Source organism: Geotrypetes seraphini, chromosome 1 (genome assembly GCF_902459505.1).
Source record: "Geotrypetes seraphini chromosome 1, aGeoSer1.1, whole genome shotgun sequence".
Classification (NCBI taxonomy): domain Eukaryota; kingdom Metazoa; phylum Chordata; class Amphibia; order Gymnophiona; family Dermophiidae; genus Geotrypetes; species Geotrypetes seraphini.
The window spans coordinates 203,349,494-203,371,846 of record NC_047084.1 but is presented as its reverse complement, the minus strand read 5'-3'; the positions used below and the strand labels follow the sequence as shown (position 1 = coordinate 203,371,846).

The 22,353-nt window shown below is 39.3% G+C and overlaps 1 protein-coding gene across 7 annotated transcripts in view; it reads left to right on the top strand.

Annotated features, from left to right (window-relative positions):
- Positions 1–22,353, top strand: part of SLC7A2 (solute carrier family 7 member 2) — a 185,534-nt gene that overhangs the window by 112,541 nt on the left and 50,640 nt on the right. For 3 of the 7 annotated variants that reach the window (XM_033944241.1, XM_033944259.1, XM_033944249.1), the window contains exons 2-5: positions 5,106–5,193; positions 5,323–7,596; positions 14,226–14,616; positions 20,632–20,787. In XM_033944241.1, coding sequence (XP_033800132.1) covers positions 14,241–14,616; positions 20,632–20,787 — 532 coding nt within the window. In that variant the 5' untranslated portion in view covers positions 5,106–5,193; positions 5,323–7,596; positions 14,226–14,240. The remainder of the gene's footprint in view (positions 1–5,105; positions 5,194–5,322; positions 7,597–14,225; positions 14,617–20,631; positions 20,788–22,353) is intronic. The other 4 variants (XM_033944265.1, XM_033944280.1, XM_033944272.1 and 1 more) reach the window with 3 other exon arrangements.

The following is a 22,353-nucleotide window of genomic DNA, read 5'->3' as shown; positions in this document are numbered from 1 at the left end:
TAGATTTATGAATTTAGTGACTGAATTGTGTCAATTTTGAGAATTTACATCTGCTGTGTGTATTTTGCACTGTTCAGGAAGAAATGCATTTGTTTCTATTTCTCTGGGGTTGTATTGCATGCAGAGTGTTGCATCTTAGGGTTTGTTTGTATATATTAGTACTTTTAATTTGTGGTCCTGTATTTGCATAGGGGTTATCTGTGCATACAGTGTGCTTTGTGTAGTTTAATTTTGTGGTTAACCATTGTGTGTTGTTAATAAAATTATATTGTGTATATATATGAAATTGAATGGAAAAAATAGTGTTAGAATTAGTACTATTATGGGGGCGGGGTCTGGCCCAAGACTTAGCCCATTTTCCTTCAACTGCTGGTCCGCGGACTGGTGCCGGTCCACAAAATAATTATTTTATTTCCGCCGGTCCGCAGGTGTAAAAAGGTTGAAGAACACTGCTATAGGGTACACATGTATCTCTTGCATTTAGAAGTGAACCTTTATATCTGCGTAATAACTGTAGTTATGAAGCACTTAATTGGCAGCAATTAGGAATTTGCGTGGATCCACTCTGTAAGCTATGCTATAACATGCAAACCTAAATTTTACAGCACGCAACTCCAAAGGGGTGTGTGGTCATGAGAGGGGCATGAGCGGGTCAGGGGTGTTCACAGAATTTAAATGTGATGTTATAGAATTCCTACATTTGTGCACCTAACTGCCATCAGTTGGATGTCAGTGTTTACATCAGCCTTTGGAAGGCATAAGTGTTCACACCCGAAGTTAGGCATGAAGGCCTCAATTTTTATACACTGCATCTAAAACATAAGGACTGAGGAATGTGGCACATAACGCATGGCAGTCATGAGTTAGGTACCGTTTATAATAAATTTGAGCCAGCAGCACCTAAATTGTTCTGTCATATACTGCCCCAATTCCTGTACATTATTCGACAACTCGTGTCCTTAAGACTAGATTTCCAACGACTCAGCATCAGTTTTTGTATGACTATACAGAATCTGGCCCTTTCTCAATTCCAGTTTTACCAGCATCCCGTAGACTAAATAGGCCCTACATTAAAAACCAATGAACTTTTAAAATATCTGACTTATTTCCTTCTTATTCCTACAGTTCCCCCTTATTATTTAAACCTTAGCGGGTCCTATCTAAATATAATATCTATGATAAATAAATCCCTGCTAATTAATGACTGGCTGAGAGAAAATAATCCTGATTTATAAGAACATAAGAACATAAGCATCGCCTCTGCCGAGTCAGACCACAGGTCCATCATGCCCAGCAGTCTGCTCTCGCGGCGGCCCCCCAGGTCAGTGACCTGAAAATTATCCTCTTTTGAAGACATTTTGACCTGTATAGTACCCCCTCTATCTATATCCCTCAATCCCCTTTTCCTTCAGGAACCTGTCCAACCCTTTCTTAAAACCCGAAATCATACTCTGCTGAGACTTGGTTACTATCAGATAATGATATCATTATTCAAGAATGTCTTCCCCCTGGTTTTAAAATTTTATCATTAGCAAGAGCATGGGGAAGGGGTGGAGGACTGACCATAATTTTTAGAGATAAATTAAATTGTATTGTTTTAAATTCTAAATCCACTTCTAATTTAGAAATTGTATCTTTTACATTAACTTCTAAATCATTAGCGGACATCTTAACTATTACTTTATTTTATGTTCCTCCGAAAAAATGGATTTTGGCGAAAGAGGATTTTCTTGAATTCTTACTAACTAATTCCCTAACTGGTTCATATAACTTATTAAGTGGGAATATTAATCTACATGTTGAACAAGCTGACCAACTAGAAATTATTGAGTTCTGGGCTTTCCTATCCTCACTAGGTTATCTTAAATCGTCCCCAGTAATAACTCATCAGAAAGGTCACCAACTAGATCTGATAACATTTTCATCAAAAAATTTGAGCAATCCCAAAATTCGTTGAAAACAAGCGAATTGGACGGATTCTTTATGGTCTGACAATAAACTTTGCAATTTTGATTTTGAATGGCAATCAAAGACAACACAAGCTACTAATAAAGATATCAAAAAAAGAAATAAGCAATTTCACACTAGTAGAGGTAGGGTTAATCCCACGGAATTCTGGTCCCATCATGATATTATTTGTAAACAAGATAAAGAAATTGATCAATTTATGGATACATGGACTAGTATTAACACTCAAATTTTAAATGAAATGGATCCCATGAAAGTAGGAAGAAAGAGATTTAGAAACCTAGAGGGTTGGTTTGACGCAGAGCTTTTAGTGATAAAAAGGGAATTAAGGAAATTAGAAAGACAATGGTTAAAATCAGGAACTCCAGAGCATAGAGAGGTTTGGAGTCAAAAATTGAAAAGTTATAAAAATCTGACTAAGGAGAAGCGAAAAAACTTTTATGAACAAACAGTAGTAGTCTTTTTTTTTTAATTAGTCAATGATCTCTTATGATATTCAGACACTTACTGATCCTGTAGAAGAATCCATTGTGACCGCAAATAATTTGGCTGACTACTTCAATTCAAAAGTACAAAAACTAAGGTATTCTTTATCTGACCCTGTCTACTATCACTGGGGTTTCACTACTATCCAGGACCTGGACACCCCTAGAGTAGACTTGAATTGGACCAACTTCCCTTCTATAGATTGGCAAACATTTAATAAGTTCTATAACAAGTATATTAAATCGTTCTGTAGACTTGATAGCTGCCCTCCAAATATTATGAAAGCAGCCCCGATTAACTTCAAGGCCAACTTGCTAGTTTGGGTCAATTTTCAATTATCCTTAGGGAAGTTCCCAGAGGAACAGGGCCAAATTGTGATAACACCAATAAAAACAGAACAAAACATTAAAGAATCATCAGATAACATATCAAATTTTAGACCCATTGCCAGTATTCCGTTGGTCACTAAGCTCTTGGAGGGGGTGGTAAATGCTGAACTGACTACTTATCTAGTCAAGTTTAGTATCCTGCATAATAACCAATCAGGTTTCAGGTCTGGTTTTAGTACTGAAACAGTTATGGCTTCTTAGTTATTTATACTCCCTTTTTAGTCAAGGCACTAGTGCTATGATCCTGCAATTGGATTTAATCTGTGCCTTTGACTTGGTGGATCATGCCATTCTTCTGGATTGTCTGGAATCTATTGGTATTGCGGGAAATGTTCTAAATTCATTTCAGGGTTTTCTGGGCAAAAGATCCTATCAGGTTTTTAAGGATGACAATTTGTCCTACAGTTGGGATAATTCTTGCGGGGTGCCACAGAACTCCCCTCTGTCCCCAACTCTGTTTAACATCTATCTTGTTTCATTGGGTAATTTGTTGCAAAGTTTAAAGCTTAACTCTTATATTTATGCAGATAACATCACAGTAATTATTCCGTTAACCTGTTTGTCATCTGATTTGATTTTTTTTTTTTTTTTATTCTTTGGCAAATATTTTAAATCAGATCGAGCATTGGATGATTGCTTTTAAATTGAAATTAAATACCCAATGAAAAGATAAAAGAAACCACGATTCACGTGAGCAGGCTGAAATATAACATTGAGCAATCCATAAAAATATTGGATATAACGCTGGTTAAACATCTGACCCTGGAAAAACATACAGACCTATTGTTTAAGAAATGTATTTTGGTCCTCTGGATGCTCTGCACCATTAAGAAGTTTTTTTATGAAGCTTCTTTTCATTTGCTGGTACAGTCATCTATTCAGAGTATTTTAGATTACTATAATATTGTATATCTAGGGGCTTACAAAAAATACTCAAAAAACTCAGACTGATGCAGAACACTGCTGTTCGCCTCATTTTTGGATTAAAAAAAATGGAAGCACATTTCTCCCTTCTATCAAAAACTTTACTGGTTGCCGATAGAGTCCAGTGTTTTATTTAAGTTTTCCTGTTTTTGTTATAAAGCAGTTTTTGGGATGCTACCAGACTATCTTGCTTCTCACTTTTTTTTTAACTATTCCAACAAGAGCATGCGTAGAACAAGTCTATTCAATTACCTTTCTATAAAATCCTGTCAATATAAGAAGTTCTTTGACAGAATTCTTTCATTCCAGGCCACTAAACTGAATACGTGGCTTGGAAAACCAATACTAGAGGCTACTTCCTATTCCAATTTTAGAAAATCGTTAGACACGTCTTTTGACATGATTATATCTTAGCTGTGTTACTGTTTAACTCATCATTGTCTCTTAATAGATGTCTTCCAATTTTTAATTGATCAATTTTATTATGTTATCTTTTAATTTCATTGATTATATGTAATTTTTCTTTTGTTGTGAACCACTTTGAACCTTCTTTTGTATAGTGGTATACAAAAATAAATTATTATTATGATGATTACTAAATTGTATTTAGGTTCTGGTAGAAGTCAAAATCTAAGGTGCCCCTTGTTTATGCCAGGATTTTCTTGTCTAAATACCAGCGCCCAAGTCCGATTTAGTTGCCCACATGTAAAATTTGCCCACAATCCACCCTCAACCACATCCACTTTCTGGTAGGTGCCTTAGACTAAACGCCTAGCTGAAAGTAGTAGGCACCTGCATAGCCTAAAAAGCAATTGATTTTAATTTGATACAATTAAACCAATTAAGTTTATCTGTGCCAATTAAGCTTTTTAAATAATTAAATTAGGCATCAGGATTGGCTAGGCATGCTGATCTAGATGCGTAGCTTTAGGCATCTTTTATAGAATCTGGGTCGAAATACGCAGTAATCTAGTATTTTATAAAGGATGCTTCACAGAGCACTCTTTACAGAATGCTAGCTTAATGTAGACTATCTTGGCACTTAATCTTGGGCCACAAGAAAAGGAAAAAAAATGTCCCTGCACAAAATATCAGAAAAAAGAGAAATTTTATCATTGAACAGTGCTCCAAATCTAGCAGTTTCTTACTTGATTCGCACGAGGACTCTGCTGACATCCTGTCTCTTAGAATGTTAGACTCACACTGAGCTGCCACTGTGCACGAGTAATCTTGAGACATGCACAGATTTGTTTCAACACACTTGCTACTTTCTTTCTTACTCAGATAAATTATTGAATACCCCTTGTATACTCATTACAGATTTGGTCTTGATTTCAGGAGAACATCTGAAAATTGAGAAAACATCCAAGTTCTGGGCATCTTTCTGGACTCCTACATAACCTTTGAAACACAAATTTATTTCTTGGTAAAGTATTCTTCTTCAGACTTGGACAGTTAAGAACAATTAGAACTGTCTTAAGGCAGAATAGCTTTATGACAATTATTCAGGTAGTCCTACTTCCTTACTTAGATTATTGCAATTCCTTGTACTCAGGTATCATGAAGAAGGAATACAAAAGACTACAACTACTTCAGAATACGGCAGTCAGATTAATCTTTCGACTTTGAGAAGGCAAGCCCTCTATTGAAAGAGCTACACTGGCTGCCAGTGAAGAAAAGAACACAATTTAAGATTGCTTGTATGGTCCATAAGGCCTTATATTGAGAACTCTCAAGGAGTAATATCTGACACTAAGTTTCTTGTCCTTCTATAACTCCAGAACCACACAACGCTTTAAACCGGCATTTCCTGCTCACCAACAGGTTCATTGGAAAAAGCTATTCGAAACTACCTTCGAATTTCAGGGCCTCAAAACCTAGAATAATCTACCACTATATTTGCGACAGACCTCAATCTATTGTCATTTCAAGAAAATGTTAGACATATCTCTTCTCTTTGTCATTCTCACGAATACCATCCAATTGTAGATCCAGAATCTTACTTTAATTGCTCTGAAACCTCTGGAAAATCTTATTATAAGCCACAACAAATCCTTGTAGAAATTTTGCGGGATATAAGAAATTGTATGGTATATGAGGGGCCGCTAAAAAGTTCTCAGCCCAGCCAACAAAGTTGGGGCAGTCTCCATTGAGGTCTATATACTTAGTTCAACAATTTTCCACTTTTTTTCATTCCATATTTTTTCAATGGAATGAAAAAAATGGAAAATCATTGGTCTAAGTGTATAGCCCTCAATGGAGACTGTCCCAACTTTGTTGATAGGCCTGAGAACTTTTCAGTGGCCCTTCATGCAGCACTCAAACTTCTGCAAGCAATGTAATTGCTTAATGAGCTAATTAGCACTGATAATTATTGGAGCTAATTGGCAATAATGGGAATTTACACATGCATCTTTATAGTCACTATTCTATAAAAACATGTGCATAAAATTTTCCATGTGGATCAGAAAAGAAGACATGACCATGGGAGGAGCATGGGCGGGTCAGGGGTATTTCTAGGATTTGCATGCAATGTTATAGAATTTGGGAAATCTATGCCTAATTTAGGTGTGGGAATTCACATCAGAGTACAATTGGTGTAAATCCTTACACCTAAAATTCAACACAGATCCAAGCGCCAAGGACTATTCTATATACAACACCTAACTTTAGGGTCCTTTTATTAAGGTATGCTAACCGATTTAGCGCGCACTAAATGCTAAGATGGCCATAGGATATAATGGATGCCTTAGCACACCTTAATAAAAGGACTCCTTTGAGCGCCATTTATAGAATAACACTTAGCATGTTTTTTGTCTTTTTTAAATTTGGCATCCAAATTTGAGTACTGTTTATAGAACTGAATCTTGTATGTTTTGATTGGATATATTTTGCACCTTTTGGACAGATAATGATATTTGTGGAAAATTATTTATGATGTATAATTTTATTTGGTTTTATGTATACTGGATTCCTAAATTTGAAGGTCCCAGTTCATTGTTATGATTTTTTTTGATTGTGAAACTATTTTTGGTGTCCTATTATACAATTCCCCTCAAAATGTGGAGACTTGTATGGTGACAATATTCCCCCCCTCCTTCCCTGACATACAGGATATAGAATATGAAATAATCAGATTTGCACAGAGGCTGGATCATGGTTTCTTGTAGCTGCTTTTACTGTCATAGTTGAGGTCGATGAACAAGAGTTTAATGGTTTTTTTGCTGCTGATGCACACGGAATAATGTAATAGATTTACTTTCTTGGTCCTGTCAAAGGAAAGTCCTTACTCTAGCTCAGACTCAAGTTACAAGTTAATTGTAATCCTGTATGTCTTTGTACAGTCAATGAAAAGCAGATTATGATTAAGTCCAGCGGCAAGTTTGCATAGATCTTTTTTTTGCCTTTCTCTTTTAAGAATTACAATGAGTAGTTTTGAATTGGATTCCTGACACTGTTTCGAGAGACAAAATAAAACTTCAGTGTAACTCAGAAATCTATCCAGATTAATATTGTCATGTTAAATGATGATAAACCTTATGTATGGTTTCACTATAAACGTCTGGCTATGATTTATGGTGACAGGAGTAGCAAGAAGCCAGGGAAAATCATCATCCAATCACCTGTGGCTTCAATGCCTCCACCCCCAGCCTGAAAGACTGAGACAGCATTGCACTCCAATTCAGTGTGCTCTGCATGCCTTGTAGGACAGATTTTTATTTAGTGTTCTTCCTCTTCCCGAGTGCACCTCAGGATATACTGTACTGTAAATGGAAGACCTGCAGAGTGTCAGTGAGCCATAGATGACAGACACAAAACTAAAAATCAGGTTTGTGAAGTTTCTGATCTTTAATGCCACACACACACTCCTACAGGCAGCATGTCACTTACTTTTGAACTTGATTCTAGCTATCTTGTTGAGTTTTTATTGTATTTGTGCCACAGAGAAGATTAGAAAGCTTGCATTTTTGCGTTAAAAGTACTGGGATTCATACTGCACTTTGATTAGTTTTCAAAATATGACTTTTGGAATAATTGGCAAGAGTCAGTTTGTCACTTCTGTAAATGTGTTTATCAGCTTTGAAGAGTATATGCACTCAGTAAATATGTTAAGGCTGCAGTAATAATTTGGAATAAACCACTTCAGAAACTGCATAAAATCATTTATTTGTTATGAAGGTATGTGTTAGAATTTTGTCTAAGAATTCCTGTTGCATTAAACTTTGAATCTGGTCTGCAGTTAGAGCTGCTTCATTTGTCCTTGGAATACTGAAAAATCTGGTTTGCTTTAATATTAAGTTTCTATTTTGACATTTATATAAATGTTTGTATATGCATTTAGTATGTCTGTGCAGGGAGTTCTGTTCTGTAATAAATGGCAACACTTCAGGAAATGGATTCTCAGACATCCAAACCACCTCAGTGTAACCAATTTACTGAACTGTGATGTTGCACATATGGGATAATTTCATAAGAAGGCACCAAGAGCACATGTAAATGACAAGAATATCAATGTATACATGTGCGTGTGTTCATTTACAGTGTAAATGCCTATATTTCAACCATGCTCTATTCTTTCTTAGTTCCTATATGCAATGGTACATAGCTTGAAGGTGGGCATACATATGGGTGCAACCAGGGCAGGGTGCATAATTGCCTAGGTAAATTATAGAACAGTGTTTCTCAACTCAGTCCTGGAGTACTCCCTTGTCAGTCAGGTTTTCAGGATATCTACAATGAATATTCATAAAATTGATGTGCATACACTGCCTCCATATTATGCAGATTTCTTTTATGCATATTCATTGTAGATATCCTGAAAATCTGACTGGCAAGGGGGTATTCTGGGATCGAGTTGAGAAGCACTGTAATTTATAAACATTTTAAAAAACATGTGCTTGTGCCTAGATTGTTTTATATACTGGGGCGTTCAATAATTTATCTACATGAGTATGAAAGAAAGTGGAAAGCATGTTGAAACAAGTCTGTGCGTGTTGTGACATGTTTCAAGAATACTCATGTACAGTTGCGTCTCAGTGCGAGTCTAACATTCCAAGAGACAGGATGTCAGGATAGTCCTTATGTGAATCTTAAGAAATTGCTAGATTTGGAGCACCGTTCAATGATAAAATTTCTCTCAAAAGAAGGGAAAAGCCAAAGGAGATCCATGAACACATGACCGCAGTTTATGGTGAATCTGCCCCATCATTTTACAAAATAAAATTTTGGAGCAAGCAGTTTAAGTGGGGTAGAGCAGTGGTCTCAAACCCACGACCCGGGGGCCACATGCGGCCCGCCAGCCACTATTTTGAGGCCCTCGGTATGTTTATCATAATCACAAAAGTAAAATAAAACAGTTTCTTGATCATATGTCTCTTTAGCTATAAATGACAATATTATTATTGGAGACTTGGCCAAAAGGAAAGATTTATAAACTTTGAAGAGTTTTACCTCATGCAAAATTGTCATTTCTTTAATAAGACATTAAATATTTTTTCTGCGGCCCTCCAAGTACCTACAAATCCAAAATGTGGCCCTGCGAAGGGTTTGAGTTTGAGATCACTGGGGTAGAGATTCCATTGAAGATGACCCTCACACTGGAAAGCCTATGGAAGCAACTTCCATAGAAATGTGTAAGAAAGTCAAGGATTTAATTTTTTCAGACAGATGAATTAAGGTTTCCCAAATAGCTGAAGAAATGGGCATCTCGGCAGGTACAGTTTGGAAAATAATTCATGAAAACTTGGGCATGTCCAAGGTTATTGCAAAATGGGTTCCAAGAATGCTGTTGCCATGTCAGGAGGCTCAGTTTTTTCAGGAGAATTTGGAGATGCTCCGTGAAGACCAAGTGAATTTGTTTCATCATTTGGTGACCGAAGATGAAACTTGGGTTTATCACAGAGATCCTGAGTCCAAAACAAAGTTAATGCAGTAGAAGCACAAGTCATCCTCCATCCCCAAAAGTTCAAGACAGAAAAATCTGCAGGCAAAGTCATGACAGCTTTCTCCTGGGATGATGAAGGACTTTTGCTTCTGGAATTCATACCATATAAGACAACCATAACCAGGGAGGGTTATGCCAACACAATGATCACTTTGTGGGAGTCAATCAAGGAGAAAAGACGAGGAAAACTCACAGCAGGCATGCTGCTTTTTTACAACAATGCATTGGTGCACATATCACAAGAATCACAGGTTGTCTTCTGAGAATGTGGATTTCAGCAGCTGAACCATCCACCTTGCAGACCTGACTTGGCTCTTTCAGATTATCTCCTGTTCCGAGTTTTGAAGAAATCTCTATGTGGACAGTGGTTTTCAAGTGATGAAGACTTAAAGGAAGCTATGATGTACTGGTTTAAAGGTCATCAAAATAATCTCACTACACTTTCGACCTGGTTTACAGCACAGCACAACTACTCATGAAAGATCAGCAGAGTCCACAAAGAGAAGTACTAAACATTCCACAGGCATAGAGTTCCAGAACAAGGCAGAAAAACCCACAATTCGCACATCAGCAACGCTTCTGTGAAAATTATTAAGAGGAGGAAAAAGCCTCAGATCCCCCCCCTCCGGGATCTGAGTACTTTGCTCTAAAACTTTGCAATCACATCTACAACTAGTTCAAAATGCAGCAGTAAGATTCATGTGGCCTATGTAAATCAAACACTTACAGCCCTACTATATGAAACTACGTTGGCTGCCTATAACCGCAAGGATCAAATTTAAATTAGGCATTACTACCTTTAAGATCCTGATAGGCAATGCCCCCAACTACCTAACAGAGTTGGCCATCCCTTTCCAGGGAACCTCTAGCAGATATTTTTCACTTAAAATTCTCAGCATTCAATAATATTATGTCTACCAGGCAAATTAATCAACTACCACTTACACTATGAGTTTGTGACCCCTATCTCAGATTCATAAAACTTTTAAAAGCATTTCTATACCAAGACAGGGAGCCAACCCTGAAGTAACTAAAATGGTAAATATAGAAGTATATTTCTAGACTGTCTAATGCAACTCCTGGGACATAACAATGAGCCAATGATGACCTATTTGAACTTCTAACTAGGTCTTTTTAATTAGGACCTAACTGTGTTAGTAACTGTATTGATCTACCTGGACTAGCAACTCTGTTGAATTCCCATGCCCATGTCATTGTAACTTCCTAGGTAATTGGCTCAGCTTCTTGTAATGTAAGCCAACCTTGCCATTGGTTTGTAGCCATTAAAGAAGATTAGTGTGTGAGCCCTTTTTCTACCCATTATAGAAACATAGAAACATGATGGCGGATAAAGGCCAAATAGCCCATTTCGTCTGCTCATCCGCAGTAACCATTATCTTTCTCTCTCCAAGAGATCCCATGTGCCTATCCCAGGCCCTTTTGAATTCAGACACAGTCTCTGTCTCCACCACCTCTTCTGGGAGACTGTTCTATGCATCTACCACCCTTTCTGTAAAAAAGTATTTCCTTAGATTACGCAGGAGCCTATCATCTCTTAACTTCATCCTATGCCCTTTCATTGCAGAGTTTCCTTTCAAACGAAAGAGAGTCGACTCATGCGCATTTACATTACATAGGTATTTAAATGTCTCTTATCATATCTCCCCTCTCCCTCCTTTCCTCCAAAGTTTACCGATTAAGATCTTTAAGTCTGTCCCCATACTTCTTATGATGAAGACCACATACCATTTTAGTAGCCTTCCTCTAGAGCAGTGGTTCCCAAACCTGTCCTGGAGGACCACCAGGCCAGCCGGGTTTTCAGGATAGCTCTAATGAATATGCATGGAGCAGATTTGCATGCCTGGCACCTCCATTATATGCAGATCTCTCTTGTGCATATTCATTAGGGTTATCCTGAAAACCCGACTGGCCTGGTGGTCCTCCAGGACAGGGTTGGGAACCACTGCTCTAGACCAGGGGTGTCAAAGTCCCTCTTCGAGGGCTGCAATCCAGTCGGGTTTTCAGGATTTCCCCAATGAATATGCATGAGGTCTATTTGCATGCATTGCTTTCATTGTATGCTAATAGATCTCATGCATATTCATTAGGGAAATCCTGAAACCCAACTGGATTGCGGCCCTCGAGGAGGGACTCTGACACCCCTGCTCTAGACTGTTTCCATCCTTTTTATATCTTTTTGAAGGTGCAGCCTCTAGAATTCTCACCAAAGTCTCATACAGAGGCATCAATACCTCCTATGTAAGCAGTAAGAGCCAGATTCTATAAAGGACACCTATGTGTGCCTACATTGCAGGTGCTGCTTTGCGCAGTTGTCAATCAACTGCTAGGCGACCTTTATAGAATCCCCTATAGTGGTGCCTAGGTATACTTAGGTGTTGCTAAGTGTCCTAGATGTCGGTGCTGGTACGTTAGGTCAGGTTTTACTTGGCTTAGTTTACTGGCACCTAACTTAGATGCCTAGCAATGCCTAAGTCAACCATGCCTGTTCTCTACCCCCAACCACACCTACTTTTCAGGTAAGTGCTGTCAGGGGGTGCCTTGATTAGTTGTCGCTTGCGGAACAGATAATTAGTTTTTTGTTGGTTTTTTTTTAGTTTATTAATTAACTTCAATGGAGCGGTCAGTTATTATGCCATTTAAACTAATTAAAACAATTTGGGTTGCATGCAGATTTTAGTTAAGCATTGCTAGGCATCTATAAATAGGCGCACAACAATGCCCAGTGTAGGCGTTCTTTATGAATCTGACCCTAATAGGTTAGTGCATGCAATGTAGCTGTGCTAGTCAATTAATTCAGAGCATGTCCACTCTCTTCTTCTGTGCTAAAAAATAATATATATATATTTTTAGTATGCTAGTTTACTCCTGGGGGCTGAGAGCGGGCATGTTCTGTTTTAATTGGTTAGCATATGGGCATTGCTGTGTGCTAACCAATCAGTGCAGGTTTAGCACATGAGTTCCAACTGCCTACAAAATAAGTGACGGTAGTGACATATGATAATGGACATGCGCTAGTGGGAAAATTAGTGCCTAGTTATTAATACAAAAAAAAAAAGAAAAATTGCCAATTTTACCCTAGCAATAAAAATGTCTTTAGCATGTGGAAATGCCCCATGTAAGGGCATGCTAAAGACACTTTTTTCCTCTGTTTGGTAAAGGGGCCCCTAAGGGTTTTTTTAAGGATGAGATTTTATTTATATATGATTTATTTGTACAGCTGCTGAGTTTGTTATGCAATATAAATTCCAAAATAAAATGAAATATACGAGGGACTGCTGAAAAGCTCTCAGCCCAGCCAAGAAGAGAATGATATGGAGCCATGAAATCTATAAGTTATTCCAAACACTTCTTGACACTTTGTTTAATGTTATATCATTGAAATGAAAAGTGTCAAGAAAAGTGTGCAGTTACTTGCATTTTTTATGGCTCCATGTTATTCTCTTCTTGGTTCAGCTGAGAACTTTTCAGTGGCCCATCGTAGAGCATGTTTGCAGCTGAGGATCCTGGGCTATATTACAAAACTTGAAGTAGGCCATCTTACTCTTTATACCTTCCTATGCTGTTGTGGATGTGTTTTGGATGCTAATACAGGCAGTCCCTAGGTTAAGAACATCCAACTTATGTCAGACTCATACTTATGAACTGGGGTCCTGCCTCTCCCTTCCTGTGCCAATGCACCCCCTTTTTCTCTCTTTCAGTCTAAAAGTGTCCCAATGCACCTCTAATCGTCCTTCCCTTTGTTCTGCATCCCAAATTCATGCCTTCTTCCCACGGGTGTTTACCTCCTCTGTGGGAGGGAGTGAGACACGAATTTGGTACGCAGAATAGAGGGGGGGAAGGACTACAAGGGTCATGTTGGGACACAGATGGGTGGAGGAGGGTTGCGTTGGGACAGAAAGGAAGGAAGAGGGGATGCATTGGCATAGGAAGGGAGAAGCAGGATTGCGTTGGGACATAGAAGGGAGGGAGTACAAACTTTGTACAAAAGATGGAAGAAAGGAGGAAGGGAGCATGAACTTGGAGCACAGAATATAGGGAAGAAGGGAGGGGAGCATGAACTTGGGACATAGGATGGAAGAATGGAGGGAGTGAGGAAAAGAGATGCTGAGTTGGGGAGGGAATAGAAAGGGAGAATTGGTGGGCATGGTTATCTGAGCGAGAGGGAAAGAGAGATGGTGCACATGAGGAAATGAAGAAAGAGGCATAGGGAGGGAGACAGAAATATTGGACATGGTGGTGGGAGAGTCATGAGGTACAGATAAATGGGGAAGAGAGAGAAGAGAGGGAGAAATGTTGGATTTGGTGGTGGAACATTGGGACGGATGAAGAACAAAAGTAAATGTAAACCTTCTATCTTGAGGACTGTTTCTTTAATGCTTAATGTTTTTATAGACTGTGCCAAATCTGAAAATAAAAGTGATTGATTAATGCTTTAAGTTGCAAATACCTTGATACCTTGTTTACTTTGAAAGTTTCACTTATTTATTTTTTAGATTTCTCAATCCAAGATGATGACCTGTGGACCAGTTTTGTCATTTCTTCAGCGTCTTCTGCGACGAAAACTTGTGACTCTGGACAGTCTAGAAGATTCAAAATTATGCCGCTGCCTGTCTACTGTGGACCTTATTGCCCTTGGAGTAGGGAGTACTCTTGGTGCGGGTGTTTATATACTTGCTGGAGAGGTAGCAAAAGCCGACTCTGGACCCAGTATTGTAATCTCTTTCCTCATAGCAGCATTGGCTTCTGTAATGGCTGGTCTTTGCTATGCTGAGTTCGGTGCTCGGGTACCAAAAACTGGTTCCGCTTATTTATATACTTATGTTACTGTTGGGGAGCTGTGGGCTTTCATCACTGGTTGGAACCTCATTTTGTCATATGTTATAGGTAAGTTTTCTGAAGAGATATATATGAATTTGACAAATAAAAACCTTCATGTTAAATGAGAGAGTCTAAATCAAGATCGAGGGGAAAAATTTGTTAATCAGAAAAATTGGCTCTGTTGATGAAACTCTTAATTTGCTATTCTCTTAATTTGATATTCTCCGTTAGTTTGGAGCATTATGTACGTTTTCAGCATGGAATCAGGACTTGTCTAGAGAAAAGAGTTGAGTATTCATGTCTAAAAACAAGATTTTGAGATGTGTTCCTTTAATCTTTATCTCTAGTAAAATCGTGGGAGAGTAATTCTAAAACAGAATGCCCATATGTCCATTATAGATGCTGGCTACGGTGGCTATTTTAAGCCTATTCTATAAAGAAAAGTAGGCCCCAGTTTTCTTTATAGACTACAGTATAATCTTGATTATCTGACGTATCGAGACTGACCCATTGTCTGAAAAGCGAAGAGTTAGATAATACAGAAAACAATGATAACCCCCTTAAAAATACACAGAAAATGTACTTTATGCATAAAGAACAGGCATAGGGTATCTGCAAAAGTGGGGACCCAAGTACAAAAATTGCTGCACATATGGAAAAACATGGTCTCGGCTCGAAAGCAGGGTTTCCTTGCAGTGTGTGAAGCCGGAAAACAGGAAGAGAGCCTGTGCACTTCTTAATGCCAACACAGAGATGTTACCAAAGGGGGGGGGTCTGTTGGATATGCTGCATGAGTAAAGGTCAGATAATCAAGACTGTACTGAACTAGCACAAATAGCCAAAAACATGCACATTTTAAAGACATAATCACTTACACCAGCCCTATGGTATAAATGCTTATGCCTAGATGTTAGCACATATGCATGTAAATGATAGAATTGTAAAGTTTATTTGTATATCCGTATGCTCTATTCCCACTCTTTTCCCATATGCACATCCACTGGCAAAGCATATATTTTTCTGCTAGTTGTTTTTTTTGTAAGAGGCAATTTATATACATAAGCATCCAGAACAGTGAGGGTTTTTTCCCCCCAGCTGGGACTTACATAATGGGCAATGCTTGCATATGTGACATACTGCATACATGATCCTTGCAGACTTTTGCTCTGACACACTATAGCAATTCTTATGAGTTAAATGTAAACATGTTTTGCATCCACCAAAATCCTATCTTCCCCCCAACAAAAGGTGTAGATCAGAACTAATACTTTTCTCCATGGAAGTAACCATGAAAAATATGTATAAATATTCTGATTCTCATGTCATCTGATTAATCTTAAATAATAAAATGCTAGCCCGCGCATGCGCAGTAGCGAAACGTGTTCCCTGATCCCTTTTCTTTCGGGATGTGGCTGCACGAGTGCGCATGCGCGCTTACTAGGTCACTGTCAGAAGACGAACCGTCACAGAGGGAGTGAACGCGGAGTCCTGCCGTCCCTCAAACGTAAGTCTCCTCCTTTGCCTGACTCCAGCCTCTGCTCTTCATCAGTCCTGCCTTCGGTCCTGTCCCTGTTAAACCGGCTGCCAATAACAAAGCCAGATGCCATGGGTTCTTTCCTTTTGCCAAATTGCTAAAGGCTCTGCCGGTCTCGATCCTGTCCATCTCTGAAGTTACTTCCTGATTTTGAGGGGCGGGATCGAGACTGGCAAAGCCTATAGCGATTTAGCAAGAGGGAAAGCCCCCGTGATGTCTGGCTTCGTTATTGCCAGCTGGTTTAGTGGGACTGAGACAGGACCGAAGGCAGGGCTGCTCACAAAGGCGCGCACCGCCAACTGAGCGCAAGATGGAGGCGCGCGCCAAAGAAAATTACAGTTTTTAGGGGCTCCGACGGGGGGGGGGGGGTTTGTTGGGGAACCCGGTGCGCGCCTCCGCGCTGCGCTCAATTGTCTGGGCGAGCCTTTGTCCTGGCGCGCTTTTGACCTGACACCCTCCCCCCTCCTTCCAGCGGCCGGCAAACAACATGGAGGACTGCTTCCGGGAGGAATCGGCTTCCAGCTTTATATGTCAGGCCTGACTCGCGACTCCATTGGAAGAAGCAAGGAGTAAAAGGTGATGGGCAGAGAGAGAGATGAGGTGTTGGAGGAAAGAGGGGAGAGGATATGCTGGATGGAGGGAGCAAGACAGATACTGGTTAGAAGACTGAAAATAAAGGGGGAAGAGAGAGAAAGAGAAGAAGCTGGAAGGGAGGAGTTAGCAAAAAAAAAACAACAACAAAAAAAACCCAAAATACTCCCCAAAAAACAAACAACTGGAGAAATAGAAGCATATAGAGATGCAGAAAAATAAATGGAGGAAAACTGAAAGATAAGGTTAAAGTCAGAGATGGATGTAGGAGAGGAAGTGAAGACAGGAATGAGAGCAGAGCCAGATAGACTGCAAACCCTGGTAAGAAAATTGAGAGAAGAGAGCAGAAACTGGGATAAACATGAATAAAATGGCCAGACAATAAAAGTAGACTGCTTTCTTTTCATATTCCAAAGTGTATAGTGTTTTTTCTCTTTCTCTGCTGTTGAACTGCATATTGCTGGACAGGGAGAGCAGGAAGAGGTGCTGATGGACAGGGGGGGAATGAAGGGAAGCCTACTGCTGGACAGGGGGAGCAGGAAGAGGTGCTGATGGACGAGGGGGGGAGGTAAAATAAAGGGAAAAGGGCTGCTGTTGGATAAGGTGAGCAGTGATGGGGTGGGGGAGGACACAGGGGAGGTAAAAGGAAGGGAGAATGAACAGGGGGAGCAGACAAGGGGTGGTGGTGGACAGCCAAGGAAAAAAAAGAAAGAAAGAAAGATAGAAATACAGAAAGTGGCTAAGGAGAGAGAAAAAGAAATAAAGACAGACACACACATATATATTCTAGCACCCGTTAATTTAACGGGCTATAAGACTAGTAGCAATATAAATCTCTATACTACTGGGCATATTGCTAAATACAGTACAAAAACTGAAAAAATCCTAATTCAACATACATATAGCAAACCTACTGTACAACAGTTGCACGGATTCCTATCAAGAAACAAAACTACAAATATTACACATAGCTCTAAAACACCAATACTTGTACATCTACTACTGGTCAGGGGACTGCTGTAGAGTTCTACTTAGAAACTGCATGAAAACAGAGTACCACACCTGGGTGACAGGCAAAAGACAAACAGACCCTCACCAAACACAGAACAAGGGATTACAGATTAGAAATAGAAATATGAATACAAAAATTAAACTGGGAGCCCCATGAAGTCAAACTAGGCTTGTACCACAACATGGGAAAAATTTCTTACGATGAAAAAAAATCACAGACATTTGTGATACACATTTCCTAAAGCTAATATATTACAGTACTTCCCCGATATTTGCGGGGGTTCTGTTCCAGGAACCCCCACGAATCGTGAAAAACCGCAAATACGGTTTTTCATGGGAAGACTGAAGAGGGCAGCAGGAGAGCAGCCGGAGCGCCGCGGGTGCAGGAAATCACTCGCGGTATGCTCCTACCGCCTCTTCCTGCACTAAGTCGGGCCTTATCCAATCAGGAGCTAGCTTTTTAAGGATGCTTTTTAGTGTGCTACTCAAATTCTTTATAACGCAAACATCCTATAGCGGACTAAAACTCCTTTAAAGGAAAATTAAGTAGGTAACTCTTTCCCAACCTATAGTTTTAACCCCTTTTTCATTTTTGTTTTTGAATTGTATTTAAACCTACCTGCCTCTTTTGTCCTGTAATGTCTTAATTTTTAACAGATGTGTGATTTTTGGTTTTTGTTGTTTTTGTTTTTTTTCTTACCCTGATTTTATCACTATTTGTAAATTGCATTGGATTATGATATTGCGATTAAATCAAATTTTTAAATAAACTACAAACTTTTTACTAAACCGCAATAGTAGTTGCTCTGCATTGCTTCCGACATCAGGAGCAGTGCTGAGCATTAAGCATGGCTCCCTGTGCTAATAACCGCTATTACGGTTTAGTAAAAGACGGAGTATTTTTTTAAAAATAATACCCCACCTATAACTACACTAAATAAACTAGACACATCATAATATTATAAACATACATTAAAAAACAAAAATAATAAGCAATACGCAACACAAAATAAATTTATACAAATTTAACTAAACACATCATTATGTTATCAGAGCAGACTATAAATTTAAAAACAATTTTAAAAGTAACAAAATAATATATTACACAGTCTAAAAAGCCTGCCAAAAGATGTTTTAATACCTTTTTGAACTGTGAAAGAGATGCACAAAAATGCAAAGGACCAGGAAGAGCATTCCATAATGAAGGTTCCACAATGAAGAAAGCACTTAGATTGTAACAGTGTAATGTATCTGCCTCAGGTCTGGAACCATTGCCTTCCTCTCATCATTTGATTTTAGCGAATCTTTAGATTTATTAAGTTGCACTACATTTCTCAGGAGCAGTACAAAATTGACATTGACACATCAAAACCAAAACTTTGTATTGTATTCAGTGTTTGGTAGCCGATGTAATTGTATTTATGCACTAAACATGGTCATTTGGTTTGATTGTTGCAGTTATCTCGGGTCTCACTGCATCTGGGTAGGTAGAACTGATGTTTCATCCATTATGCTGTGGGTTTTTTCAGAATATGATGTGAGGTCTATAGTTTGCCTTTATATATAGTGGGTCCTCAAACCTGATTGACATGGGCTTGAGGTGATTGAGGTGGTAAAGTCCATTGTTCACAAATTTGAATTTTAAAGATGCGGTCAATGGACTTTCCTGCTAGAATTCAAATTTTTGACCAACAGAATCCCCTGCCAAAATTCAAATTCATGATGAATGGACTTTACTGCCTCAATCACGTCAAGCCCCAGCCAATCAGATCTGACCCACTATATATAAAAACAAACTGCAGACCTCACAGCACACCCTGAAGAAAGCTATAGCATGATGACTGAGATGTCAGTTCTACCTACCCAGATGCGGCAAGGCTCGGACAACTACAACAATCGCAACGCTGGCCACAGAGGCCTAAGAGGACATGAACAATTAGTTCTGAATATTGGGAGGTAACCAGACTCCTTGAAATGCCCCCAAAGTAGCCACCTTCCATTTTGACACTAACCAGTCATTTTCAGTGCCATTAACCGGTTAAGTGCCACTGAAAATGACTGGATAACCATATACAAGTGAGTTAACTGGTTGGTAGTTATTCCAGGTCAGTTAACTCGCTTTGAATAAAAGTCAGTTTATTGTTCCAAGCTTGTTGGTCCCTCGTGTTCTGCTTTCTTTCCAGTAGGTGCTGTCAATTTGTCCTTTTTCCTCCTGTCATCTTACATTTTCTCACTACATCTGTCCCTGACATATTTATTCTTGTTTTCTTTTCTGTCTGCTTACTCAGATTCCATTGTACAGAGATGCTTGAAGTGAAAGCCTTCTAAGCATGGTTTGCAGCATGTACAGCCCAAGAGGGAGTGCAACTTTGGGGTTTGTGTAGCCGTGTCTCCTGCCACTGGGCTGTTTCCCCTCCCAAGCTCTGTGGTTTGCACTGGCCAGCCCTGTGACACACTTCCCAGGTGCTCCATGACATACTAGTTGAGAACGCCTGGACTAGAATATCACCATTTACAGGCAGCTCCTTTGTTGACGTAATCCCTTAATGCTCTACTCTATTTACTTTATTGATTTTTTTAAATTTACATAAGCAAGCGCTCCTTTTACAAAGGTGCACTAGCGTTTTTAACGCATGCACTGGATTAACGTGCGCTAGGCAAAAATCTACCACCTGCTCAAAAGGAGGCGGTAGCGGCTAGCGCACGCGGCAATTTAGCACACGTTAAGGCTCTAGCGCGCCTTTGTAAAAGGAGCTCCAAATGTAGGAGCACATTTTTATACATTGGAACTTTCAGTTTGGTGACAATTCTGGGGAGCATATATTTTTACTCTTTGTGATTATACCATTTTTCTGTGTAAACTACACATGAAATCACCTCCACATTACCCATTTTACTCTATTGAAAAAAGATTTGATAAGAAAGTAACTTGGTATTTTTTCCAGGTACTTCCAGTGTAGCAAGGGCATGGAGTGGTACCTTTGATGAGCTTCTGGGTAAAAGAATTGGCCAGTTTTTCTGTACCCACTTAAGGATGAATTCTACTGGTTTAGCAGAGTATCCAGACTTTTTTGCAGTTTGCCTTATACTGCTTCTGTCAGGTAAGGACCATGTGGATTTTATATCCTTGTTAAAGCACCAAAGGCTTTAATTTTTTGGCAGAAAGAGGGATAGTAAACCAGACATTTACTTGAAAGACAGGCAATGAATGAACAGCCTCTAGGCTTTGTTCTAAGTCTAATTATGTTCAGTATCTTTGGACATATTGTTGTAGAAGGGTTAGAATGAAAATGTACTTCTGTAGAAGAGGCTAAGATCTGCAAGGAAGTAAGCAATATGAGAAGCAATATAAGAAAACTTGTGCAGAAGCTGGCTGCTTGGCAGCTCATTTTCAGTGCTAAAAAAAAATGCAGTGTTGTGCATTTGAGTGTACAGAAATCCAAGAGAGTGCTGAAAAGAAGATAGCACCTGATCAAAAGAATAGTACACAACCAGTACGGCATGTGAACAATTATTTATTCAGCAATGTAAAACCTACAAAAAAATACCTGATGTAGTCACATTTTGGTGAATGCCTGCAACAAGGGTTTAGAAACATCTATGAAGACCTTCCTCCTTTTCTACAAAGCCACGCGGCAACAGCCCCGAAGCCCTTTAAATCTCTATGGGCTTCGGAGCTGTTACCACGCGGCAGCCCCTAGCACGGCTTTGTAGAAGAGGAGGATAGATGTACATAATTTTTTATGCATTGTTATTTAAATGTATTTATTTTTGACCATAAAAAACAAATGAGTAAATGAACTGAATAAATTGGTGAATAAACAGTTGCAAATGAGTGTACATTTAAATGCACAGTGACCGAAATAATATGAAAAATGTGAATAAAAGTGTAAATCAATAAAGGGAGAAAACTTTGGAGTATAGGTACAGTAAAAACTGGCAGACTGGCAGAACAATATTGTGAGTGAAAAGCCCCTCTGACCTCATGGCTGGTTACGTCATTGGGATCTGCCCTACCTGCTCCCTTCAGAAACACTGGTGTGCCATACAGTGGGTGGAGAAGACACTGGAGCATGGCTGCTATAAAAGCTGGTAGGCTATTGGGCTGGAACAGCTTTGTGAGTGGCGATGAGATTGTTAGGGTGTGCCTTTCCTGTTTCTTTAAAAGCTGTGTGCTGCGGAATGTAGCCACAGATGCTTGTCTATGGGCATGTGTTTGAAGGGTTATATTCAAAGAGGAACCGGCTTGGCTCACTGTAGCGGTTAAGGAAGCGATCAGAGACTAGAAGACTTCATTTAAGGAATGGAAAAGGTAAAAAATGGACGAAAACTGGGAAAAGAACAAATAACATTAAAGCAGGTGCCATAAGGTGGTAAGAGGGGCCAAAAGAGACTACGAGGAAAAAAATAGCCAAGGAGGCAAAAAACTTACAACGGTTCTTTTGATATATTATGGGGAAACAACCCGCGAAGGAAGCGGTGAGGCCGTTGGATGACCATGGAATAAAGGGAGTGCTAAAGGAGGACAAAGCCATTGTTGACAAACTAAACACATTTTTTGCATCTGTATTTACCGAAGAGGATATACACAACATACCGGAAGTCGAAATGAAGACGGGAAACTGACAGGGTTGACGGTCAGTCTAGAAGAGGCATGCAGGCAGATT